Source organism: Poromitra crassiceps, assembly GCF_964638095.1.
Source record: "Poromitra crassiceps genome assembly, chromosome: 23".
NCBI classification, from domain to species: Eukaryota; Metazoa; Chordata; class Actinopteri; order Beryciformes; family Melamphaidae; genus Poromitra; species Poromitra crassiceps.
The window spans coordinates 7,331,782-7,357,029 of NC_139639.1; the positions used below are offsets into that span (position 1 = coordinate 7,331,782).

At 43.3% G+C, this 25,248-nt stretch overlaps 1 protein-coding gene across 1 annotated transcript in view; it reads right to left on the reverse strand.

Annotated features, from left to right (window-relative positions):
- Positions 1 to 25,248, reverse strand: part of LOC310797403 (uncharacterized protein) — a 57,164-nt gene that overhangs the window by 18,361 nt on the left and 13,555 nt on the right. The window contains exons 4-11 of the mRNA XM_083659772.1: positions 21,565 to 21,690; positions 19,712 to 19,875; positions 17,237 to 17,327; positions 16,005 to 16,115; positions 13,860 to 13,892; positions 9,873 to 11,640; positions 8,236 to 8,442; positions 2,293 to 2,553 (exon numbers count right to left, since the gene is read on the reverse strand). Of these exons, the coding sequence (XP_083515898.1) occupies positions 2,293 to 2,553; positions 8,236 to 8,442; positions 9,873 to 11,640; positions 13,860 to 13,892; positions 16,005 to 16,115; positions 17,237 to 17,327; positions 19,712 to 19,875; positions 21,565 to 21,690 (2,761 nt within the window). The remainder of the gene's footprint in view (positions 1 to 2,292; positions 2,554 to 8,235; positions 8,443 to 9,872; positions 11,641 to 13,859; positions 13,893 to 16,004; positions 16,116 to 17,236; positions 17,328 to 19,711; positions 19,876 to 21,564; positions 21,691 to 25,248) is intronic.

Genomic DNA, 25,248 nt, shown 5'->3' on the forward strand with positions numbered 1-25,248 from the left:
TATGCCGCATATAGGTTGCATATAGGCCAGATTTAGGTGCATATATGCGCATATAGGCCACATTTATGCCGCATATAGGTTGCATATAGGCCAGATTCAGGTGCATATAAGTGCATATACCGGGCATATAGGTCTCCTATAGCTTCTTTATATCCACATATAGGTACTATATGTGCACATACAGGGCATATATGTCTCCTATATAGCTTCTTTATATACACATAAAGGCCCTATATGTTCATAATACAGGTCATATAGGTCTCACTTCTTTATATCCACATATAGGCCATATATGTACACAATACAAGGTATATGCCTCCTGGTCATTTACAAATCTGTTTGTATACACTGTGTCATAATCCATATATACCCAGCGAGCACAAAACATTTTTTCAACGTTGATTTTTAGTTTAAATCTGGGTGATATTGGGTTTGAACGTCTAAGACCTAATTTCACCCTCTTTTCAACCGGCTAAAATGCGGTTACAACGTAAACGTGTAAAAAAACACAATTTGGTTCATCATATTGTTAAAACATTTGTTGTAGTTTGGAATAGAGACAATATTGATAGTGTGTGAATTGGCATTTTATTGTCTTTTATTGTGTAACTGAGAGTTGAAATCTGGTCTACACGAAAACTACATTTCAACGCATTTTATGTCACATGAAATATCATAAATATGGGACTATAGGCTATGTGGTGCCAGCAAAAAGCTTCCAGGACACAACTATGGTTAATAGTTTAGCGCAATACTATAAAATAATGAATTCAGTTCCTGCAGCAACGCGCATGCGCAAGTACTTACTAGCTGTGACTGACTAGACCAAAGCAAGTCTGCACCGGTCTGCACCAAGTGCGGAACGAGGTGCTCTGGGCACACTATGTTATTGTAACAGACTGTATACGAGGCTCTGTGTAGACCTACCTCCTGAGTCTCTGGTGTTAAATGAAGTTAACCTCTGAAGCCGTACAGCCTACAGACTATAGATGCACACACACACACAACATAATTTTAGTCTGTTACATAATATGACTCGTACGCATCACATAAAATAACTTGTCCTCCCGATCGCTGACAATTGTGTAGTCTACGTTGTGTGCGAGAGAGTATATAATGTGCCCGGCTCTCTGGTTAGTATAAGAAAATGTATAGCTCAGCACGTAGAGCGCAGTGGCTTGAACCTTGGAGAACAGGGTTCGAATCCTGTGTGCGCTGCTAAATTTTTAATTTAAGATCCTACATATATGTACATATAGGTTTCCCATATATGGTGCATACATAAAATTGGCCGATTTCCTATATTATATGTACATATAGGTACATATATGTACCTATACATACATATAGGTACATATATGTACATATAATATAGGAAATCGGCCAATTTTATGTATGCACCATATATGGGAAAACTATATGTGGCCCTATATTAAAACATATAGGATACATATAGATTCTTTCCATGTGTGCTACTGCAGCATAATGACTGCAGCGCTGTTCTGTCTTTGTCTGTTCTGTCTTTGCTCAACTCTTTGTCTGCGCCCAGAATGGAAATACCAGAAACGGTTATGCTGCCATGACAGTCTCTGAAAAACTTTAGTTTAGAGCCACAATATTGTTATAACATCAACGACTAGACAACAGATATCAAAGCTGGTGGGCTTTATGGAAAGAGAGTGACTCAAACTGGTTAACAAGTCATTCACTGGCATTTTATGCCCACATAACTAACATAGCTAACAGCTAGCTACCGCCAGAGGCTAATGCTAGCTATTTACTGTATACTGTACTGTATTATCTGTCTATCATGTGTCAGTCATCAGACCACTATAATGATAGAATGATATAATAACTGATGACATGATAAGATATATGATATGAAATGCTATAATAATCTCATCACCGGTTTTTACCAACAGCTTATTTTTTGGACTATGTGGGCAAAATAAATACATTGGCTAACAGTGTGGCTAATTAACAGACCAGGGGCCCTATCTTCCCAAAAGCGTTAATTTAGCGTTTGCGCTCGTTTAACGCCATGCGCAATGCAAATTGGGGGCGGGCACAAGCGCATGCCTGTTATAATTGTACTGGGCATAGGCGTGCCACATGCCAAAGCAGGCGTTTCAGCGCTAAAATGTGGGCATAGATGTCATTATCCTATCGTCAGTAGCAAATGTAAACCTGCAGAGCAACCTTTGCAGATTCAGGAATCCTGTTTTGAGAGAACAGACCATAATTTGGAGAAATGTGTCAAATCAGCTGAGAAAAACCGTAAACTGATTTTACCTGAGAATCTCCAGTCTGAAGTCTGGACTCTCTAGTCCAACAGAGATCAGTTTCACTCCCGAATCTTGTAAGTTGTTGTTACTCAGGTCCAGCTCTCTCAGACGCGATGGGGTGCACTTCAAAACTGAGACCAGGGCTTCACAGTCAGATTCTGACAACCTGCATCCACTCAGGTCCAGCTCTCTCAGATGGGATGGGTTGGACTTTAGAGCTGAGACCAGGACTTCAAAGAACGCCTCTGACAAGTTGCAGCCCCCCAATCTGAATAAAGAATAAAACAAATAGCTACAGGTATAAGATAAAATATCCCTGAAAGCTTTCAACAATCCAGTGTTTCATAATCCAGTGGACTTCAACATGTTGTCAGTGTGGATCAGCAGCATGTCAGCCTTATAGAGTCTTTCCATCTGAAAGCAGACTGGCTTGTCACAAGGTTCAGTTAAGTTTCAGAATCCAATGTTATATGGACAATATTTTCAGATGGCAGTTTCTCTGGAAATAATTGTGGTAAAAAGCAGAATTTGAGTTGGATGGAGAACTTGATCCTGACTTAACAATAACTTGATCCTAAATTAACCTCAACCTGTCCCTAAATTAACCCTTGCTAGGCTGGAGGTAGACATTTATTTAACAAGCTACACAAACTAACATTTTGGGTCTGACTAGCACCGTAACACTTAAAGCCCCCTCCAGTCAGTTTTTCATACCTGTACACCATTGATGTTCTATGAAAACATACAGTGCGTGCTGTGATAACACACATCATCATTTGAGCCAAAGATCATATATTGATAAGAACTGAAGGTTCTACCTTGTTCTACTGCAACATCATGGCTGTTGCGCCACTGGCGCCGGAACAAGGGGGACATGGGGACATTTTGTCCCCCTTAAAATTTGGTCCCCCCAAATTTTTTTTTTTTCTTTTTTTTTTTTTAATCTGAGGGGGCAATTGCCCCTGACGCTTAGAGCCCACTTTACACTGTTTACACAGCCTGTGATGCTTGTTAAAGCCATGATCGTTGTGGGATTATTACACCTGAGACAGACAGACCCAGGGATCAAATTACAGAGAGCCCACTTTACACTGTTTACACAGCCTGTGACACTTGTTAAAGCCGTGATCATTGTGGGATTATTACACCTGAGAGACAGACAGACCTGGACTCTGTACTGCACTCACTGTCATTGGCTGCTGCTATAATCGTATACGGTTATTGTTATTTTATTTTTGTGTTGAGATGACAAGTTTTGCACTGTTTTTCGAAGTGATAATAATAATAATTATAAGTTCAGTGTTTCTGCCTGTGTTGCTGTCTGTTGTAGTGTAATTGTAAAATGACCTAAAGGGAGAGCAGGTCACCAAGTGAGTGAGAAAAGGAGAAAATACTGAATAATTACATCACTACAGTATAATCCTAATGTTAATTTAAAATTAGATATTCCTCTAAATATGGCTAAAAATCATCCAGACGTAAAAAAAAACGTCAATTTTTCTTAAAAAAAACATTGAAAAAAAGAAATTTAAAAAAAAAAAAAAAAAACGAAAAAAAATTTTTTTGACAAAAAAAAAAAAAAAGTCCCCCTAATTGCAAACTCGTTCCGGCGCCACTGCTGTTGCGCTCTTGTCCATAAAGGTTAAGAGCATCGCTCGTGCCTTCAATATACGATCTTTGTCTCCCTTCCAGGCAGGAGACCGCAAACAGTATTGCTGCCTCTACCTCTGCAAAATGTCCGTCCAGAGGCCACAATATTGTTATAAATATCAACAACCAGCCAATATATATCAAAGCTGGTGGGCTTTATGGAAAGAGTGTGACTCAAACTGCTTGACAGTTATATCAAACTGGTCATTCAGTGGCATATTACTGTCATGTAACTAACATAACTCACAAGCTAACAGCTAGCTAATGTCAGAGGTTAACGCCAGCTATTCACTGTAACTCATACAGTAATTATTATTATCTGAATATCATATGTTAGTCGTCAGACAACCATAATGTCTGACGTCATCACCTGTTTTTACCAACAGCTTATTTTTAGGACTTTGAGCCCAGAATAAGGTTATATGTCAACAAAATAGACTTGCGAACACTGTGGCTCATTAAGAGAGCAGGGAAAACCACACATGAAATATCTTAAAGGAGAACTTACCTCCAAAACACTTTTTTTCAGCTTTTAACCAATATATATGACTTTGGGGGTGATGTGTGAAGAATTCTGGTCAGAATTTCCACATTTGACACCAAACTGTTGCCATTTTACCATTTGTATCATTTTTCAGCAGCATATCTGGCATAAGCGCCCTCTTAGGGTCAAAGACTGCTTTTTTTTCTTTTCTCAAATGAATGGGAGATTAGGGGCACACTGACGTCACAGTGCCCCCAAAGACTATGGGATTTCAAGATAATTACTCCCCTACCCCCCCTGTACCCTTTCGGCTCCTCAGAACTCCAAGCCTATTTCTATTGAAGTTTGCTCTTAAAATACTGAACCAAACGTCGTCAAAGTTGGCACATGTCTTAATTATAGTTAGTTTCCCGCTGAATGTGTCATTACTTTATTGATATCTTACCTGGATAAGCTCGAATGATGATGGTTATATTATCAGTCCGAGTTGCAAGCACTGTCTCCAGCCCAGGCAGGCGAGAGTCGTACTGTTACATGGACGAGCCCCAAGCTCCGCGGGCGCGCGCAGCAGGCCAGCAGCAGCTGGGCTCTCTGTGCTCTGAGAGCAGCAGAGAGAGCAGTCTGATATTTCCGCAAACAAATATGGTCGCAGTTTAGCGCACATGTAAAATATAACGCTATACTACGACGTGACAACGTGACAAAGCTTCTCTAAACACATCGGCTACTATCATTTCCCTGCATCCCTCCTACTGAGATTATATCGGTAATGATTTTGGATAGACTGAATGCGCGGAGGGGGAGGAGGAAAGATCTGCAGCTGTGCCCTGAGTAGAGACACTCGCCTCGCTCCGACTACTGTGCCTGTCTGTGAAAAGCGTCCTGTCCAGTCGCACCTTCGCAAACAGATGCGGGATTCCCTCAATCCTGTACCCAATCTCAGACTGTATTCTCTAAATCGCACACCAGCTATTTCTGTCTGTTTGTTTGTTGCTCCGTGAGGTTACAAGCGCCCCATGCATGCAGTTTCGCCAGCCGGGGTCTGGCAGGAGGGAGGAGGCGCAGGCAGCCTGCACTGCGCTGAGAGGAAACAACTTTTGCACAACTTTTAACAAGAATCACGAAAAGCCCCCAAACTAAAATGAAAAAGGGACTATATGGCAACTTGGACGAGGGAATGACGTAGAGAAATCTCGCATTGTGTTACCCCAGAACGGGGGGTTTGTCGTATTGTGCGGTGTGCTGCTGTAACGAGCCCATGCCACTTTGCTCTCGTAACGTAGTTTAACACACTGCCATAGAGTTACATGCAGAAAAATAATTAAATTTCTAGTTCGCCACTGAATTACCAAATTGATATAACTTTCAACCATTTTGAGCAAAGCTCTTTCCAAACAGGCCACCAGCGTTGGCTAGTTGATGATAATTATACAGATATGGCCCCTCTCAAATAAATTATTTTTGAGGCAATAGGCAAACTGTAATGGCGTCGATTTCCGAAAAAAAATCTGGACTTCAACACAGCCAAAGAGTCCAGTATAGACAAGAGCATATGTTATTTCTTGGTTTTTTCCATAGGTATTTTCAAATCACTGTTCTAATACATATCTAGGGGGTAAGTCCTCCTTTAAAGATAACAAAATACACTGGAGGGGGGCTTTAAACTTAAAGATCATCACTGACCCATCTCACCTTGGCCATAATCTGTCTAAACTCCTTCCCTCTCGCAGCCGCTACAGAGCACTATACGCCAAAACTACCAGACACAAAAACAGCTTCTACTCACAGGCCATTACACTTAAAGTCGAACTGAACTCAAGAATGACTTTTATTTTATTTTAGTTCAAATACCTGGGTATGCAGTGCACCTATTTAATAATGTATGCAAAACAAATCACAACAATCTAATTTTTTTAGTTTTTCACACTTTTTCACATCAAAAGTTCATTTTTCAAGATTTCATTGATAACAGTAATTTACAGTTTGCTGACGTCACCTAGTACTATCAAATTTCTACCCCATTTCAACCAATCATTTCACGACATACAGCTGTCAATCAAATCTTCATTTCAGGATAATTTTCTCTTCCAAATGAAGGGGAAAATGGCACCTAATGCCTGTCATCTGGCAGAGTTTCTAGCCCATAAACTAACTACTAACTTGAGCAATTATGCAAACTAAATCAAACGGTAATGTCTAAGAATGCAAAGAAATGTAACTGGCTCGTTAAAACACGCATTCCAGGAATATTATTTACATTTATAACGATAATGGCGCGTGCCTCCGAGCCTGACAGCCTCCCTGGCTGTCAGGGGACGTCTCTCGGAGATTCCAGGCGGGCGGGCAGCACCTATGGATCGGATTGTCCGCAGCTGGCTCCCTGGTACTCTGCAGATCCCACTCGCGTAGCATGACAACAGGCTGAATCCCACTCGATTTGGGGGTGGAACACGCCAGGATTGGCCAATGCCAAAGCCAGTCCTCAGAATTGTCAAATCAAATCATCAACACGTATATGGTCCGCCTCTCAATTCGTTTTCAGTGTCCGACGCTCGCGCTGGTGCATTCCGTTCCGGTTCACTTCGACTTTAACACTTAAATCAGCCACTTGAACACTTAGTTTACGCTTACTGTGAACTAACTTACTGTTACTGTCTTAAATTACTGTGCACACATTCATGATCTAAGCTCTTCTGTAGCTGTTCCCCCTTTGGCAGGCAAATGAAACGTATATAGAGATTGTTCATTATGGCAGATGTGACTTCACGCACACGGTAGCCCACAGTAGACAGTCCAACACCAAACACGCAGCTATACTATCTATACTATCTATACTCGCTCGGTGTGGCAAACCACCAAAGCACAACGGCCAGTCTCAAATGTGCTTCTAGTGGTTTTCGCCATCATGTAATCTTGCGTGTTAGTGCAGGTTCCACCAGACTCAGCACATACTCGAACGTAGACCAGGACATGCAAAATCAACACTTCCATTCCACCTCATCAAAGTTCTTAAGTGCATCTTCCCAGAATAATTGTCTGCCTGGTCTCCCTCACTTCCACATTGCTCTCTCACGCTGGAGGGCAGGTAACACAAACACTGAAGCAACCTTTCTCTGGTGGGATCTTTGTGCACGACGTGTCGCTGCTTCCTATCTTCTTCAGCTTACACCACAAAACTTATACCTTTCCAGTTTCTTCATAGTTTTTCCGCGTTGCCGAGTATGTGTGAGGAAATATTGCAGAAGCACAACAAACAACACAACCACGGACGTCGCCATCTTTGCTGTATCTTTCCACTTCATGGCTGCCACTGCCACAGGCTTTCCGCAGCACCATTCCCACAGGTTCCCCCCCCCCCCCCCCCCCCCCCCGTCCTCTTTGCTCGGCCGTGCACCATCCTTCTGCCAAACTGCACAATATCATTCACCTGCAGCGTCGGAGCTTCTCCCCATGTTTAGAAAGAGATGAACTGGTTCATTGAGTCATGTCTAGCAAGGGAACTGCTGGGAATAGCCGGACCTGATTTACGGTTTTGGTTTTAATCCAGAGTTCATGTTTAGAAGTGGCAACAGACAGACAGACACTCCTGGAATAATTAGCGATGACATCACTGATGATGATATTTTGACATACTGGTAATTGTGATGTCATCAGTGAATGTCAGTGATGCAGATTTGAGCAATTGTGCGCAGACATACAGACATACATACATACAGACAGTCCTTCGGGGCTTGAACCCCTAATAATAATAATAAAGCAGAGTAAAAACAATCAGTTAATATTCATATCAGCACATTATTAAATATGATGTCTGACCTGAGAGTCTCCAGTCTGCAGTGTGGACTCTCCAGTCCAGCATAGATCAGCTTCAATCCTGAATGCAGCTTCCATCCTGTATGCACACTTTCCTCCATAGTCAGGTTGCTGTGACTCAGGTCCAGCTCTGTCAGATGGGAGGGGTTGGCCTTCAGAGCTGAGGCCACGACTTCACAGCCAGTCTCTGACAAGTTGCAGAACCTCAATCTGAATAAAGAATAAATGAGGAGTTGGACTTCAAGCAAGCAACTTATAAAGCAATTACGACAACGACGACAACGACTACTAATAATGATAACTGCAATAATTGGGGCAGTTCAGTTCAAATTCTGGTAAAACCTGACACCATTAGACACATACTTTGTTTGGGTTTAGTTAATTTTATGTTGCTATTTCTGACATGAGCTGAAGGCAGGAGAAGACAAGGGGGATCTTTCATAGATATTATTACTTCAATAAACTAGACTAAACTAGGCTAAAGAATGAAACTAAAAAACAACAGATCTGTTAGATCAGTAACATAATGTGAAACTGAACCTGGAACAGTAATGTCTTTACTCTGCTACAGGAAAAAGTAATGTGATTACAGTGACACATTACTTTGTAACAGGTTAAGCCCAACACGGTCCACTGCTATGTAGAACAACAGTTAATATTCTCTATGTTTGAGGAACTATAGATCTTTACTATAATTATGATGGTGTCAGGTATAAAGTAGTTGTTCTTTCTCTTGGTTTATTTGGCATTCAAAGGAAGTATATAAAGTTGTCAATAGTATCGGTAAGTATCAATACAAATTTGACACGAGTACAATACTTATTTGCAACAGTATCTATACCAGCAGTGCTTTCTCTTGATGAAAAATCAAACATACTACAGAATTTCCCCTCCCTATCATTGGTGGGTACAGTATGTTACTTCAACAAGCTAAAAGTGTTGTGATAGGCTGATGAATAGAGCAGGAGTAATCTGCTTTTTTGTGATATGCTGGTGACTAGAGCAGGGGTAATCTGCTATGTTGTGATAGGCTGATGAATAGAGCAGTGGTTCTCAATCTGGGGGTCGGGACCCCCCAGGGGTCACAAGATTATTTTGGGGGGTCGCTGGATAATTGTCAAAAGAGAAAAAAGAAAAAAAGAAATTATTTTTCCTTCATGATGATTAAATCTCCCATACATGGTTTAATGTATTATAAAGCTATCTAAACTATAGAAACGATTTCAGTGAGTGAGTGAAATCAGTGTGTCAATGCGTACACACTGTCATTGGGTATGGTAGCGGCAGGAGGGGGGCGTTGCGAACCCGAGCCTAAAGTTTTTTGGGGGTCGTGACTCAAAAAGGTTGAGAACCACTGGAATAGAGCAGGGGTAATCTACTGTGTAAGAGCAAAGCTTTTAATGAGTTTCATCTGGCCTAGATTATGGAGAAGCATGCATCTGTCCATCCAATGTTTATTTTTTTTATGCCTCCTGATATGTTGTCCGCCACCCCCCACCCTCCCCGATACAAAAATGGTATAGACATCAGTATTTACCTTGGTAGAAGATATCAAAGTTAGAAATTTTAGCATCGTGACAACCCTATTATAAAGATCACTCTACACTGTTCTATACTTTTGTATTTACATCAGGACTAACCGAGCCTTCCTGCAGTTCCTCACAGCTGGGATCAGTCTCAGTTGTCCTTTCTGTGATATGTTGCAGGCCTCCAGGTCCAACACATCCAGAACCTCCTCTGACATCTCTAGCATGTAGCCCAGATCTGAGCAGTGGATCTCAGAGAGCTTATCCACTGATCTCTTCTTGGACGTCAGGAACTGTAAGATCTCCTGATGCACTGACTTTTCGTTCATCTCCACCAAACAGTGGAAGAAGTTGGTGCTTTTGTCAGGAGAGGTATTGGAGCTGGTCATCTCCTTCAGGTTCCTGATGGCTCTCTGGATGCTGTCTGGTCTGCTCTCTGTCTGACCCAGCAGGCCTCGTAAGAGTCTCTGGCTGGAGTCCACTGAGAGTCCATGAAGGAAGCGGACAAAGAGGTCCAGGTGTCCATTTCCACTCTTCAGGGATTTGTCCATGGCTGTCTTCAGGAAGACATCCAGGGATTGGTCATGGTCTTCAGATCTACCCAAACCTTTTCCCAGGAATGTCTTCAGTACCTCCTCCTTGCTGTTTGTGTGACAGTGGAACATGTAGACAGCAGCCAGAAACTCCTGAAGGCTCAGATGGACAAAGCAAAAGACCTTTTCACCTTGGTACAGCCCACACTCCTCTTTAAAGATCTCAGTGAACACTCCCGATGTCACTGAGGCTGCTTTGATATCAATGCCACACTCTGACAGGTCTGCTTCATAGAAGATCAGGTTGCCTTTCTCCAGCTGCTCAAAAGCCAGTTTTGCCAGAGCGAGCATCAACTTCCAATTATCTTTCTCAGTTCTGTCATACTTGACGTTCCCCCATTTGGACTGAACCAACAGCAAGTGGATGTACATCTCAGTCAGGGTCTTGGGCATCTTTACTTTCTCACTGGTTTTCAACAGATGCTCCAGAACCGTAGCAGTGATCCAGCAGAAGACTGGGATGTAGCACATGATGTGGAGGCTTCGTGAAGCCTTGATGTGGGAGATGATGTTGCTGACCTGCTCCTCATCTCTGACTTTTTTTCTGAAGTACTCCTCCTTTTGAATGTCAGTGAAGCCTCTCACCTCTGTCACGATGTCAATGCACCTAGGAGGGATCCGATTGGCTGCTGCAGGTCGTGTAGTTATCCAGCGGCGTGCAGTGGGAAGCAGATTCCCCCTGATGAGGTTTGTCAGCAGCCTGTCCACTGAGGTTGACTCTGTAATATCAGTCAGGATCTTGTTGTTCTGGAAGTCTAGAGGAAGTCGACACTCATCCAGACCATCAAAGATGAACACAACCTGGAACTCATCAAACCTGCACATCCCTGCTTCTTTGATCTTATTAAAGAAGCAATGAATAAGTCCCACCAAGCTGAACTTTTCCTCTTTCAGCAGATTCAGCTCTCGGAAAGGTAACGGAAATATGAACTGTATATCCTGGTTGGCTTTGTCTTCAGCCCAGTCCAGAGTGAACTTATGGGTTAAGACTGTTTTCCCAATGCCAGCCACTCCCATTGTCATCAATGTTTTGGTTGGTTTATTTCCAATAGGTTTAAAGATGTCTTCACATCTGATTGTTGTTTCTGATCTCTGGTTTCTGGATGCTGCTTCAATCTGTCTGACCTCATGTTCAAGATTGACCTGTTGAGTCCTTCCCACCGTGAGGTAAAGCACTGTGTAGAAATCATTGAGAAGTGAGTTTCCTGCTCTACCAAGCCCCTCAGACACACACTGAACCTTCTCCTTCAGACTGGATTTGTGTTGATGTTGACACGCAGACAGAGTATCTGAATTAACAAACAACAGATGAAATAAATGAGAGGTGAGTAAAGAATAATACAAACATTTCCTGATAATTGACACATTCCCAACTCCCAACTGGACTCTATTCAGCTCATTACTGGTGGGTGGACAAACAGGTCTGACTGGGTGTAATGTATAAAGTACCTGTTAGAATAATTTATGATCACCTGTGCAATAACCATGCTGTTTAATCAGCATCTTGTAGTGATGCGTAGGCTACCCAAAACCTACTGGGCCCGTGGGTCAGCAGGTAAATGATGCTTTATTTAAGTGTCTCTCTCTCTCTCTCTCTCTCTCTCTCTCTCTCTCTCTCTCTCTCTCTCTCTCTCATAAAGATGTGGATTTTTAGATTTTTACAGCATTAGGCACAGGGCACAGGGCAAAGCCTGACAGGAATGAGGTACGTTCAAATTCCACCACAGACTTCTGTGTTAAACGTGATCTATTTTTCAACTTTACCATGATGTCACGTGACCATATCAACGTATGAACGAAAGTACAAGTTATTGAAAAGAATAAGGACTGTTTCTGTAGTTCTCCTTTTGGATTAGGCTAATTGAAAAAAGGCCGATAGAGTTTGTAATGACGCCGACGCCGAAATAACAATGACAATTCAATGACATGAACGAACAGCTGCGTGTCTGCGCTCATCCAGAGCAGACTGTCGTGTGTGTGTGTGTGTGTGTGTGTGTGTGTGTGTGTGTGTGTGTGTGTATGTGTGTGTGTGTGTGTGTGTGAGAGAGAGAGAAAGAGAGAAACAGAGTTTGGACACCTTGGAGAGTGCTGCAGCGCTCATCCTGAGTCATAGACACCGAATCTGTGGGTGCTCCGGTGCCCGAGCAGCCACAGAAAGAGCCGAGCACCCACAGAAAGAGCTAAAAGAAAGAGCCGAGCACCCACAGAAGAGCCGAGCACCCACAGAAAGAGATCAAAGAAAGAGCCGAGCAGCCACAGAAAGAGCTGAGCACCCACAGAAAGAGCTGAGCACCCACAGAAAGAGCCGAGCACCCACAGAAGAGCCGAGCACCCACAGAAAGAGATCAAAGAAAGAGCCGAGCACCCACGGGGAAAATGGGGGGGAGCGAGAGAGAGAGAGAATTTATATGCTGCATGTGCCTGTGGCTGGGTCCTGTCAAGATGTCAGTGCAGTTGCCAAACGCATTGGAAGTGTCTGATGGTGGCGTTTTGAAGTCCACCTGTTGTTTTAAACTGCTGAACACTATAGAGGCACTAGACACGCTCTCTGCTCTCTCAGCCATACATCCATGATCCCCTCTCTCTCTGTGCAGCCACTTTTCTATCCCTGTGTCTGTCTCCGTGCTCCACAAACAAATCTCATAGCAGTTTAATAGCAAGCATGTAAAATATAACGCTACACTAGCCTATAGCAAAACTGTCTGAACAAAATGAGAATGCTCTTCTAAACACATCGGCTACCAAAATATATTTCCCTGCATGTCATGATGAGATTAGATCAGCAAAACTTTGGACAGACAGGAATGTTTCATTTTCTCATGCTCCCCTCAGTGCTGCTTTTTTCCCTCCACTCTGCATGACAGACAGGATTACAGCCTCGACTGACAGGGGCTCAAAACTACTAACAACTTTTTATTCATCAGTCATTGTGGCTGCCTACATATAAAGTGACCTTTTCCCCAAAATACTGATGGTTATGTGCTATTGGTAGCCTATAGCTATATGGTATCTGATGCCTGCCAGTGTGCTATAGGAGCAGAAATTGTGTTGCGTTGGGGGCGCAAGCATGTGCTATGTCCTGAGTCCTGAGACATATTACATTAAATTGGCCATTTGCGGGCCACCGGGTTGTGTTGGGTTCAGCATTAACACACATTTTAACGGGGCGGACTGGCTCTCTTAACGGGTTGGGTTGGTGCGGGCCTTAAAAAACCCTGACACCTGGCAGAGTGAGGGATCATAGTGCTCAAATTTAAACACATTTGTGAACAAAATGTGGGAGAAATAAGCCTTCTGTGTGCATATAAAGTCTTATACATCTTTTATTAAAAAAGAAAAAAGAGGAAATACTCAAGTAAAGTACCCTTACATAGAAAGTGTTCATAAGTAGTCTTACTTATACCTCTTACTTTCCACCTCTGCTGGCATTAAAGTTTTCTGTCTGTCAGATTTCAGCAACACTTTGAGCATCAACAGGAAGAATGGTATGAGTCATTTAGGTACCTACCTGCTTCTTCTTCTTCTTCCTTTTCTTTTTTTACTGCAGGAAAATAATGATCATAAAGAATATGTTAGAGAAGCCAATATGTATCATATCACAATATGACCAACTGGATAACTGCAATGGTATACTTGAGGAACTCTGTTATTCATTAATTTTCACATACTGCCACCATCAGGCTAACCTTTCAAAAGCAACAATTTATTTTAATTTCTCTGAAAAAGATTTTACACACAAAATATTTCAACTGCCTACATCATCTCTGTATGACAGAAGATACTTGGAACCGTTTGGCTGTGACAGAAAAAAATAAGTTAGTACAAACAGGAAGTAACTCCCAGCTAAGGAAGGCTTATTTGCTAAATGCTTATAGCTGGACCACCCAAACGTCATACAGGTCTACCTGTTTGCAAGGGGCCTTATATGTGTCAGACCACAGTTGGTCATGATGAATAGCACTATGATCAGGACAAAGTGTCATTTTTTCAAATGGCAACATGTCATGTGTAAAGGTAGGTTGAGATCACACCGACAAAGGAAGTCAGGAGTGCAGCTCCTCCTGTGGTAGCAGGGTGGAAATGGAACTCAAGAGAGGCAGTTCAACTTATAAGCACTAAGACAGACATAGGGACATTGTAGGACAGGTGCAACAAGAGGATCTAGGCCTGGGAATAGAGCAACCTTTATAGAGCTCAACAGTCACGTGGCATTGTGATGTCACCTCTGGTTCTGGTAGAACCTCGGGTTCCCCATTCATTTTTCTCAATCATGTTTTGAGAAATCCTTCATCTACAGAGTTTTAAGCCTGGAAACAAACAAAACGACCTTCCAGAGAATCATGACCATAAAACATTTGATTCATTTGCATTGAAAAAAAACATTGAAAAACGGAAAAGAAGTGCTGGGTACAAGACTGTGTACATAATATCGTAAGAGTGAAGAAACTACTCATCCCATAACCCATTGCGGCATTTATGGCCAATCAGATTAGCGGATGATTGAGCAACAGAGCGTTTCAGCCAATGGGTGAACACTCTGTGTGGCAGTGGTCCGGACCAGCGGTCTGAGTGGCCGCCATAGAGTACCGCAGGAATGAGTCCGGAAGTAGCACTTTAGTTTGTAAGGGGAAAAGGCTACTGGTTTAAGAATGGGGATTTCAGTTAAATGCATGAAATAAGGTCTGTGGTTATCAAACGTTTATGGTGGTCATTTGTGTTCAGCAGGATAATCTCCACAAATGTGGACCACTTTTATGACTTTTGAAGCATAATGTGTTTAAATCAGATTTTTAGAAAACTTTTAAAAAGTCATAAGGTGGTCCTCATTTGTGAATATTATCCTCCTATTAGCCTTTCCCCCCCTAACAACCAACATGGTGGCGATTTCTGGTTAAGCCTACAAACATACATCATCCCTGCGGTACACTATTAGAGTAGAATGGCTAACGTTATCGTAGAGACACATTTTGTGCATATTAGTGACTGAACCAGATAACAGATTTCAAAACAGGTGCCGGCGTGGAAAGAGCGTGACTTGAACTAGTTAACATAATATACTTTCAGTCACTCAGTGGCGGTTTTAGTCCTTTTATTCAACAAGCTGTGACCTACATTCGTAGTAGCCTAGCCAGAGAGATAACAGCCAGAGAGAGGAATTAGTGCAGGGCAGGCCACCAATCACAGATGACCATACAGTGAGCTCCACCAATCAAAGACGTCGATATTACATTGTAGAATTGTGGGTAGTGTAGTACCTCTCCATGAAATCCAATAAAAAATGTAAAAAAAAAAAAAAACGATGATATACAGATTTGTGGCTTCTACAGGAAGATATACCATTGTTTCACCACTAGCTTGCCCATGGTAAGTCTACCTTGGGTGGTTATGCGAATATGACTAATAATCAAAATCTCAATGCAGAATATGAATGGGGAAATACTCTTCTGGAACCGTGACGTCACAGAACAGTCACGTGACTGTTGAGCTCTATGGCACCATAAGTCAACTATAACCCTAACCCCAAAATAAACAGACACAAATGTGAATACTGTCAATTACAGGCAAATATCAGTTTGATGTCATAATCATATTTAATAACACTTTACACAGTAAATCATTTTGTAAATAAATGTAGTATATGATGGCTTCCTACCTGTTCTGCGTATGCATTTAGCAATGGGCGTTATGATGAGCAGCAACATGGTCACGACCATGAGGATGATGACTATTCTGCCTGGTCTCCGTTTCCATTCACCATCAGACTCTACAGGAAAATAACAGCAACAAGTCTGTTTACATGGACACAGTATTATATCTATGTAGTTAAAAGCTTGACCCATTCCAATGTTTTTGACATCACAATTGCTCAAGGGCCCGAAGACAATATTATGATATAATGACACATCTCTCCCTCTCTCTGTTCCTCAGCTGCCCATGTGCTGCGGTGCTGAAAAGACAGCGCCTGCGCTCTGCCTGTCTCTCTATAGAGACCCACAGGAATGAGTCTGGAAGTATACTTCCGGGTTCGTCAGCAGAAAAGTGAATGGGGTTTAGAATGGGGATTTCACTTAAATGCATAAAATAAGGTCTGTGGTGAACAAAAGTTTATGGGAACGTGAATTTTGGTTCAGCATGATAATGTTCACAAACGTGAATAACTTTTATGACTTTTGGAACGTAAATGCGCTTTTTTTAACGTGATTTTTTAGAAAACCTTTCAAAAGGCATACAAGTTATTCACGTTTGTGAAGATTATCATGCTGAACACAAATATCCAATAAAGTTTTGTTAACCACAGACAGACCTTACAGTATTATATGCATTTAAGTGAAATCCCCATTCTAAAACCCCATAGGCTTTTCCACTGACGAACCAAAATGGGGCCGGTTTCTGGATAAAGCCTACAAAAATACGTCATCCCTGCGGTACTCAGTGATGTCATAAATTCACTCACACACAAAGTTGGCCAGTGATGATGTCATCAGCGATGTCATAAATTGTGACATCATCAGTGATGTCAGAGGCATCATCAGTGATGCACACATAGACACACACACGTGCGTGCGTGTGCACACACACTCACACACACATACACACAAGAGACAGACAGGCACACACATGCCCACACAAACACAAGAGACAGACACACACTGATGATGACATCAGTGATGATGTCATCAGTGAAAGCGCGCGCCCGCCCGCCCACACACACACACACACACACACACAAGAGACATACAGGCACACACACGCATGCACACACAAACACACACAAGAGACAGACACACACACTGATGACATAATGGCCATAGGTGTCACCAAGAGAACACAAGTGAAATCTTAGAGATGTAACATGTAATGTGTTGTTAAAGTGAGGTAACTCACTGGGGATGAGCGGGTTGCTGATGGGTTGGCTGACCTCCTCACTGACTGGGTTCTCCACCTTACAGCTGAACTCTGTATAGTTCAAATCCACCTATTAATCAGTGAAATAGAATTAGCACAAAGTTCACAAACCAATCACAGTTTAATTTGAATACTGCTCACTTGATGTCTTCACCCTTTGGTTAAAGGAGATCTGAGGCTCAGCTGCAGAGCAGTTCCCTGAAGCTGGAAGGAGTTCAGTGTCTTGCTCAAGGACACTCCAGCAGCTTAAAGCATCAAGAAACTTAAAGGTTTGACTTCCGGTGCTGTGAACTGTGTACAGGTGTTCTGTTTCTCTCTTTGTTTTATGTTGAATGTCATCTAATATGTTTATGTACAAGTGGTGGATTATTTGTCCTCTGGTATGGGGTCTGTGGTTGCAAGTGCAACAGACACGCTGCAATATGAATTGGCGTGTGGACACAGACGAGTGGGGGATATTCGCCCTGCATGCATTCGTATACAGCAGAGAAACCTTGCTTGAAGCAAGATATTCTGAAACTGACTGTGGGACTGACTGTGGGGACTACAGGGGACTGTGGTCCATGCCTGACACCGGAGCTCCGAGCCCACATCCCACCGGAGTTGATAAGACCAGGCCGGTGAAAAAAACAAGGAAGGAGAGGCAGGATGCGGAGATGACTGTGAGCAAGGTACACAAGGCCACCACTTCCATCTCTGATCCTCACAAACCTGCGGTCTATAAACAATTTTTTTTATGAGAGGTACTGTTCAGCCTTCCGGGAGGCATAATTGCTGTGCTACACGGAAACGTACACTCTGCAATACCGAACTCTGCCTGTAAAATAGACGGCTTCACTTTGGTGAGAGCAGACAGAGAAATCATCTCCTGTAAAAGCAGGGGCGGCAGGATCTGCATATATATATATTAATGATCGGTGGTGCCGTCAGTACACCGTGAACAGCAGGTTTTGTGATAAAGACGTTGAGATCTTGTACCTGACTTTGAGACCCTTCTATTTGCAGAGGGAATTTGGATGCGTGCTGCTGTTTGTTGTCTACACACCTCCCAGTGGCAACTCGACGCGAGCAGCAGCTACTGTTGAACACGCTGCAGCAACAACATCCAGAGCCCCAGCAATTGTTGTTGGAGACATGAACCAATGCAAACTGGATATAACAATGCCAGGATTTAAGCAGTATGTGAAGGGTGAAACAAGGAAGAATAAACTTTTGGATAAATGCTTTGTAAACATGGAGGGAGCATATGTGTCAAGGATAAGACCACCAATAGCTAGCTCATAATATGGTCCATCTTGTATCAACTTATAAACTGAAGAGCAACAAATCAGAGAGAAAAATAATCAGAGTGTGGTCACCTGACAGTATATAGAAGAACTAAAGGCATGCTTTGACTGTACTATGTGGGAGGAGTTTCATCATGACTCCTTGGATGAGACATCTACAGTAACAACAGACTACATAGACTTTTGTGTACAGTCAGTGATACCAACCAAGAAGATACAAATATATCCAAATAACAACATGTACATAACTAATGATGTAAAACACATTATACATTTGAGGAAAAGCACCTTCAGGAACAAGGACATAGGATAATTAAAGCGTATAAAAAAAGATTTAAAGGGGAAACTACAAGATGCAAAGAGGGCACATAAGCTACAACTAGAAAAAGTTTTTAAAAGCAAAAATACCAAACAGTTATGGGACACCATGAAAAGCATGACTGGACTGTCAACCACCCGGAAAGCATTGGTGGCAGATAATGAGGCCGATTTTGCAAATCAGTTGAACAGTTTCTTTGCTAGGTTTGATAAAGGAAACAATTCAGATCATGCTGGAAATATCATCAGCTCAGTCCAACCTGTGCTGTCTGATAGAATTGATGTTTCAGTTGAGCAGGTGAGGAACACTTTTAGATATTTGAATCAGGGGAAAGCCACAGGACCAGATCATCTCAGTGCCTTTATTCTGAAAACGTTTGCAGCTCAGCTTGCACCCATGTGGCAGCCTATTCTTCAGTGTTCCATGGACACTCATATAATTCCTACAAAGTGGAAGACTTCACATATAACACCTCTTCCAAAGAAGAAAACGTGTCCTAAGGAACCTGGTGATTATCGTCCTGTGGCTTTAACTCCTATTGTTATGAAAGCCTTGGATTTATTGTTTGTTTGAATCCACATTTGATTCATTGGTACCACTCATTTCTCACAAATACAGTACAGGTGGTTAAAGTCAACCAGACTTTTTCCACTTCCATTCTCACTTACATAGGATCACCACGAAAACCACAAGCTAGTGTAATGAATATGTGAAGCAAGCTGAACAAATGATTCTGGTTTATTCCTGTAAAGTAATGCATTGTTTAGTCCCCTGATATTACAAGTGGACATGAACTAACTCACACATGGACAGGAAGAGAGTTGGACCAACACTTTGTCACTACTGTACCTTTGTAATGATTTGCTCTCTGGGTGAGTCAATCTTCTTCATGTCGTCTTTCCACCAGGTGTAACTGACTAGTTCAGCATCTGTGATGATTGCGTTACACCAGAGAGTACAGGAGGACAAATCAGGTTCACAGCTTGTAGAGATGGTGGGTTTAGAGACAGGAGCTGTTGTTGATGGAGAGAAGAGGAGAAAAAGGCCGTTGCAGTCAGGATCAATCACATGCACTTTTTTTCTTGATTTCTCTGTCTCAATGAAGACAGCTAGAAAGAGAGACAGAGACTCACAGACTGTTTTTCCACATAAGCCTAATGTGCACTTGACATGAACAAACTTGTAACATTATGTGACATGAAGGGGGGATTTGGGCACAACCAATGTTAAAACAATACAGTGGTTTGACATCAGGGACCCAGGCCTGTTTCCGAGCAGGTACGTACAGAGGGGGATGCTAGGGGTGCCCGAGCACCTGCCCGTTTTCCCCTGATGCCAAAAGTGCCCTATTTGGGAGGGGAATTTATAAATAAAATGTCCGCACAGTTTACACATGTTGACCTTTCAAACGGAAGTTAAGTAATCGTCTGCGTCTCTGTGACGTGTGCAATATTTTTTTCCCAGGATGGCGAAGTCATGAGCCGCCCTTCTCTGCCTCTGATTGGCCTAGCGTCAAACATTGTTGATCCAATCACATTCGCTTGGCTATCCTATCCTGCGTCTCTCCTTGTCTCCTGCACCAATCAGAAGCAGAGATGGGCGGGTCATGCCTTCGCCATCCTGCCCAGCTGCCGAGCTCCGACTGACTGATGGCCAGACGGACCCATGGGACACTATTTCAACGGGGTAACAACAAAATGTGTTTATATACACATAATTCTACACTTAAAAAGGTGTGGTTAAATGGTTAGCGCCGCGCAATCTGGCTTTAGCGTCAAGGAAAAATTAGGGAATGTGCGTGACCACGCCCAATAATAGCACCGCGCCCAGCCATAAACGCAAATTTAAGGCCAGGGGGAGAATAGAGCCTGATGACTTAAATGCAAGCTTGTCTCTTGAAACTCTCATTTAGGGCTGCATCCTCTCAAGCGCTGGCTGCATTCTCGGAGGGAGAGAGGTAACAGTAACACAGCCTGATCTAGACTATATTGCTGGTTCTCTTTGCTGCGGGCAGGCTGGCTTGCTTCCAGCCGTGGTGCACTTGTTTTCTGCCCGTGTGCTGGAGGAGAAGAGTGGGGCTTGTGCGGGACTGGGGACCAAGTGAGACTCTTTCAGCTTTTCGGCTGAGGCCAGATCAGAACTGACTTTTTCTCTCTTTGTCTCTCCTCAGTTTTTAGGAAAGAGCTCAATTTAAATGAGAGTTGGATTTTGGCCAATAAAATGTATTAGATTTGAACTGAGGACAGCCCATACGACCGTAGGTTTGGGGGCAGTGTTTATTGTCCTGGGGTGCCTGCACAGGACATCAGCAGGAGTGTCTCTGATGCCATAGTGGTGGTCTCTCTGGGTTTTGTGGCATCCAGATGTGAGTTGAGATTGTAGGTCTGCAGACGCTGGGACGCAATGGGGACGTCCGTGCTGGCTTGACTCCTTGCAGACTTTACTGTCCCTCAGAAGCATCTCAGAGCTTTGAAGTTGAATTTAGCTAATGGGTTAAACAGAGACCTTTGTCTAACATGGCTATGCCAACATCAAATAGGGCATGTGATCAAATCATACCTATATTGGATTCTAGTCACACTAGAATCCTGAGGCCCCAACAACGGAGATGGTTAAAACCAAGTGTGAATTGAGGGGAAAACAAGCCACAACTCCACATCAGCCACCTAAAACTGGTCAAACTGCCAAAATAAAACCCTTACAGATGACTTTGAGTTGAATCTTGCTTTTCTCATAGTTGTTGATGTCTGGGGTGTACGATCCACTGTCTTCTCTGGTCAATCCTCTGATCCTCAGCTCTCCAGTTGAAGTGTTCAGCTCAACACGATCTTCAAATATGCAGCAACATGGTTAGGGTTAGGATCTCAACAGAGTTCTTAACATGGTTAGGGTTTCAAGTCAAGTCAAGTTTATTTGTATAGCCCTAATTCACAAGCATGTCTCAGAGGACTTCACAGAGAATATGTCTAGCTAAATCTAGCTGACACAACAGTAACAATTACAGTAGTAATAATAACAACAAGATTGAACAATCATAATGTATGATAAAGAGAGACAGAGAGAAAGGGAGAAAAGGGGGATGGAATGTGGGGGAGAAGGAGAACAGGGAAGGGAGGAGGTGGGGAGGGAACATGGGAATGTGGGGGAGGGGAGAGCAGGGAAAGGGAGGAGGTGGGGGTGGAGCAAGGGAGGGAGAGCGGGGGGAATGTGGGGGGGGGGAGAGCAGGGGTATGTGGGGGAGGAAAGAACAGGGAAAGGGAGGAGGTGGGGAGGGAATGGGAAATGTGGGGGAGGAGAGAGCAGGGAAGGGGAGGAGGTGGGGAAGGAGCAGGGGAAGGGGGAAAGAGGAGAGAGCAGGAAAAGGGAGGAGGGGGAGCAAGGAAGGGAGACCCGGGGGGATGTGGGGGAGGAGAGAGCAGGGCAAGGGAGGAGGTGGGGAGGGGACATGGAAAGTGGGGGAGGAGAGAGCAGGGGAGGGGGGAAGAGAAGAGAAGAGCAGAACAAATAGAATATGCTGTCGCTGGGCGATATATATATATATATAGTCAAATTTAGCAATCAGGTTCTGTATTTTACTTATCAGGCGAAAAGAGCAAATGAATAAGCAAGAAATGAGTTGACATTTATCGCCCAGCCCCAGGTAGCAGCGGCATACTGGAACTAGCAGCAGAGCAGCCAGGCCAGATGAGCAGCAGTTCAGACAATCTGACTAATCTAGCCATTAACCAGAACTAACTACATCAGGAATCTAGTTAATCTACACAGCCTTGTCTGCCCTGTCTTATTCTACTCTAGTCTGATTTTAGCCTGAACACTATAACACCCCAGTTCAGATCTTAGCCTGAACACTATAACCCCCCAGTTCAGAGGATTCCAAGTGGGAGTTGGGCCTCTCCAGGGGGGCTCCAACAGTTTGAGAGGAGGCTCAGTGAGTGAATTTTTTTAGTTGTTTCAGTTATAGATAATTTAAGAATTTGAAAGAGTGAGGCAACTTTTTCATGAAGCTTTTTCCATGCTATTTCTGAGAGAAGGCCCATGGTCTCAGACCTTGAATACTCTTAGCTTCTTAGGGTTAGCTTCTCAACAGAGTTCTTAAAGGGATGCCTTGCTGATTATCAACCCACTTTGTGTCATTATGATCTATGTAATATAAGCAGATGGGCAGTGTTTACCTTCTCTATGGACCCTATCATCGTAAAAGCGGTATTTTTGCACTAACGCCGAGCGCAGCGCAAATTGGGGGAGTGCCCAAGTGAATTGGTACTCTTCCTGCTGTGCTAAATACCTCTGTGCCCATTATAATTATACTGGGCATGCATGGGGTAGGCGTGCCCCATGAAAAAAACAGGCATACAGATGGCAATTCTTTGTGGTAAGAGCTCTGAGCAGCACCTCTTAGCGCAAAAATACCCCGCTGCGTTTGAGCGCACCATTATTCTCCACACTGCGGAGCGCAGTGCAGGGGAATGCCTTTTGGATAGGTCATTACGCACGGAGGTGCCACAGCAGGACATCAAATTCTGCTGCTAAAATTGGGTAGCTAGCAGATTATTCAGTGAGGCAATCAACTATAATTCACTGAAAAACATTTATCACGTCGCAAAGAGGAGTTAATGCGAAATTAATTGAGAAAACTTGGATATTGTAGCCTACTTGCAATATTATTGTCAATCAAATGTCCCCGCTGACACGTTTCTATTTTCCAGTCAACAAAAGAACCTGAATTGCATCAAATCAGAGATGTTTTTAACAAGCATATGATGTGATGGTGTTGTTGTGAGATATCCAAATACGCATGGAGAGAATTACAGCATGCATTGCGCACACTGTATTAAAGGGACTGCGAGACGGGAATCTGATAGGTTTGATTGATGTAATGCCCAGGCATTGCCTGGCCACACCTGTGAATAATTCTGGTGGTAAAGACAGACCACCCAAATCCCATTTGCGCTGGCATTTTGTGGAGCACAGAGAATAGCAGATGACTTGGCACACCTCCAATTTGCACCTGCACCCGGTGTTATGCCGAGTTCTGCATCCCCACCGAGAATTGCATCCCCACCATATTTTGGGGCTGTTTTAACTTAAAAAAATGGAGGTCACGTCTACCCAGACAATATCATTTTTAAACAGTTACGTTTCTGTTTAAATCATTACAATATGTTCCCGTGAGGTGGGGATGCATTTGGTGCAAAACTTGGCATAACACTGGAACACAAATTTACACTTGCGCGAGGCGGACTGCTGTCGTCCCTGCAGGGAAGGCATGCATTAAGGTGCGCAAACAGGTGCAAAAAGCGGATAGCGACTGTACCAAGATAGGGCCCTATGTTTTCCACACAGAGAAATATCCTCCATTTGTCTGCCTGCAGAAACTCTGCCCCTGCCAGCTGCAAGTAATTAAGGCTCGTTAACGCTCTGATGTGATGTGCGCATACTTAAAAAATAAGAATAAAAAATAACAGCCGCCCTGGAAGCCGCTTTGACAGCCCTCGAGCAGAGCTTCCGCATGTAGAATCTCTGTTGTGACACATTTTGCGTCATAACGGAGAGTTTTGCCTGAGAATGAACTGGGAGCTCTCCCTGTAGGGTAGGGTGACCAGTCCCCGATTTCGGTGCTCTGTCCCCGGCTGGAGCTGTCCCCGAAAATGTCCCCGATTTTGGCCACAAAGTCAAATAATAATACTGGCAAGAAACTCGATAACAGAGCATTTGCGGCACCACAAAAGCCTGTCGTTGTGCGTACGTTGTGCAAAGAGCTGCCTGTGTGTGACAGAGTAGATGTTCTCCCTCTGCCCGTGCCGTGGTTTTCCCAGGACCCAGCCGCCCGCAACTGAACTGTAGGGGGTCGACTGAGGGAAGGTAAAGGCTGCATACTACTCCTGCTCATACTACTGACATTGTAAGGATACAAATCTGGTTGGAAAACAGCAAACCCTTCCTTTAAGAGGGTTAGGGTTAGCTTCTCAACCCATCATTAACAATCTCTGTAATTCTTCTTAACGGGTACTGCCAAGTCCCAATGACAAAAAGAGCATGTGAGATTGCAGCATTCATCACTCCGTGTGGCTTTTACTTGTATAAAGTCATGTCTTTTGGTCTATGGAATGAACCAGCGACGTTCCAACGCCTAATGAACACTGTGATTGTTGACCTCTAAGTCTGTGCTGTTTATTTGGACGATGTAAATAAAACTATAACAAGTGCAAACCTTTAAGCCCATGGTGCCACTCCCCCTACAGCCCCTTTTCCATCCCCCCCGCCTCCCCCAAACACCACCCATATTCCTTCCCCCTAGCCACTAATCCTACCCACCCCTCGAACCACGACTCTACCACCTTCCTATCCCTATGGCCCCTTTTTCATCCCCCCTCAAACACCACCCA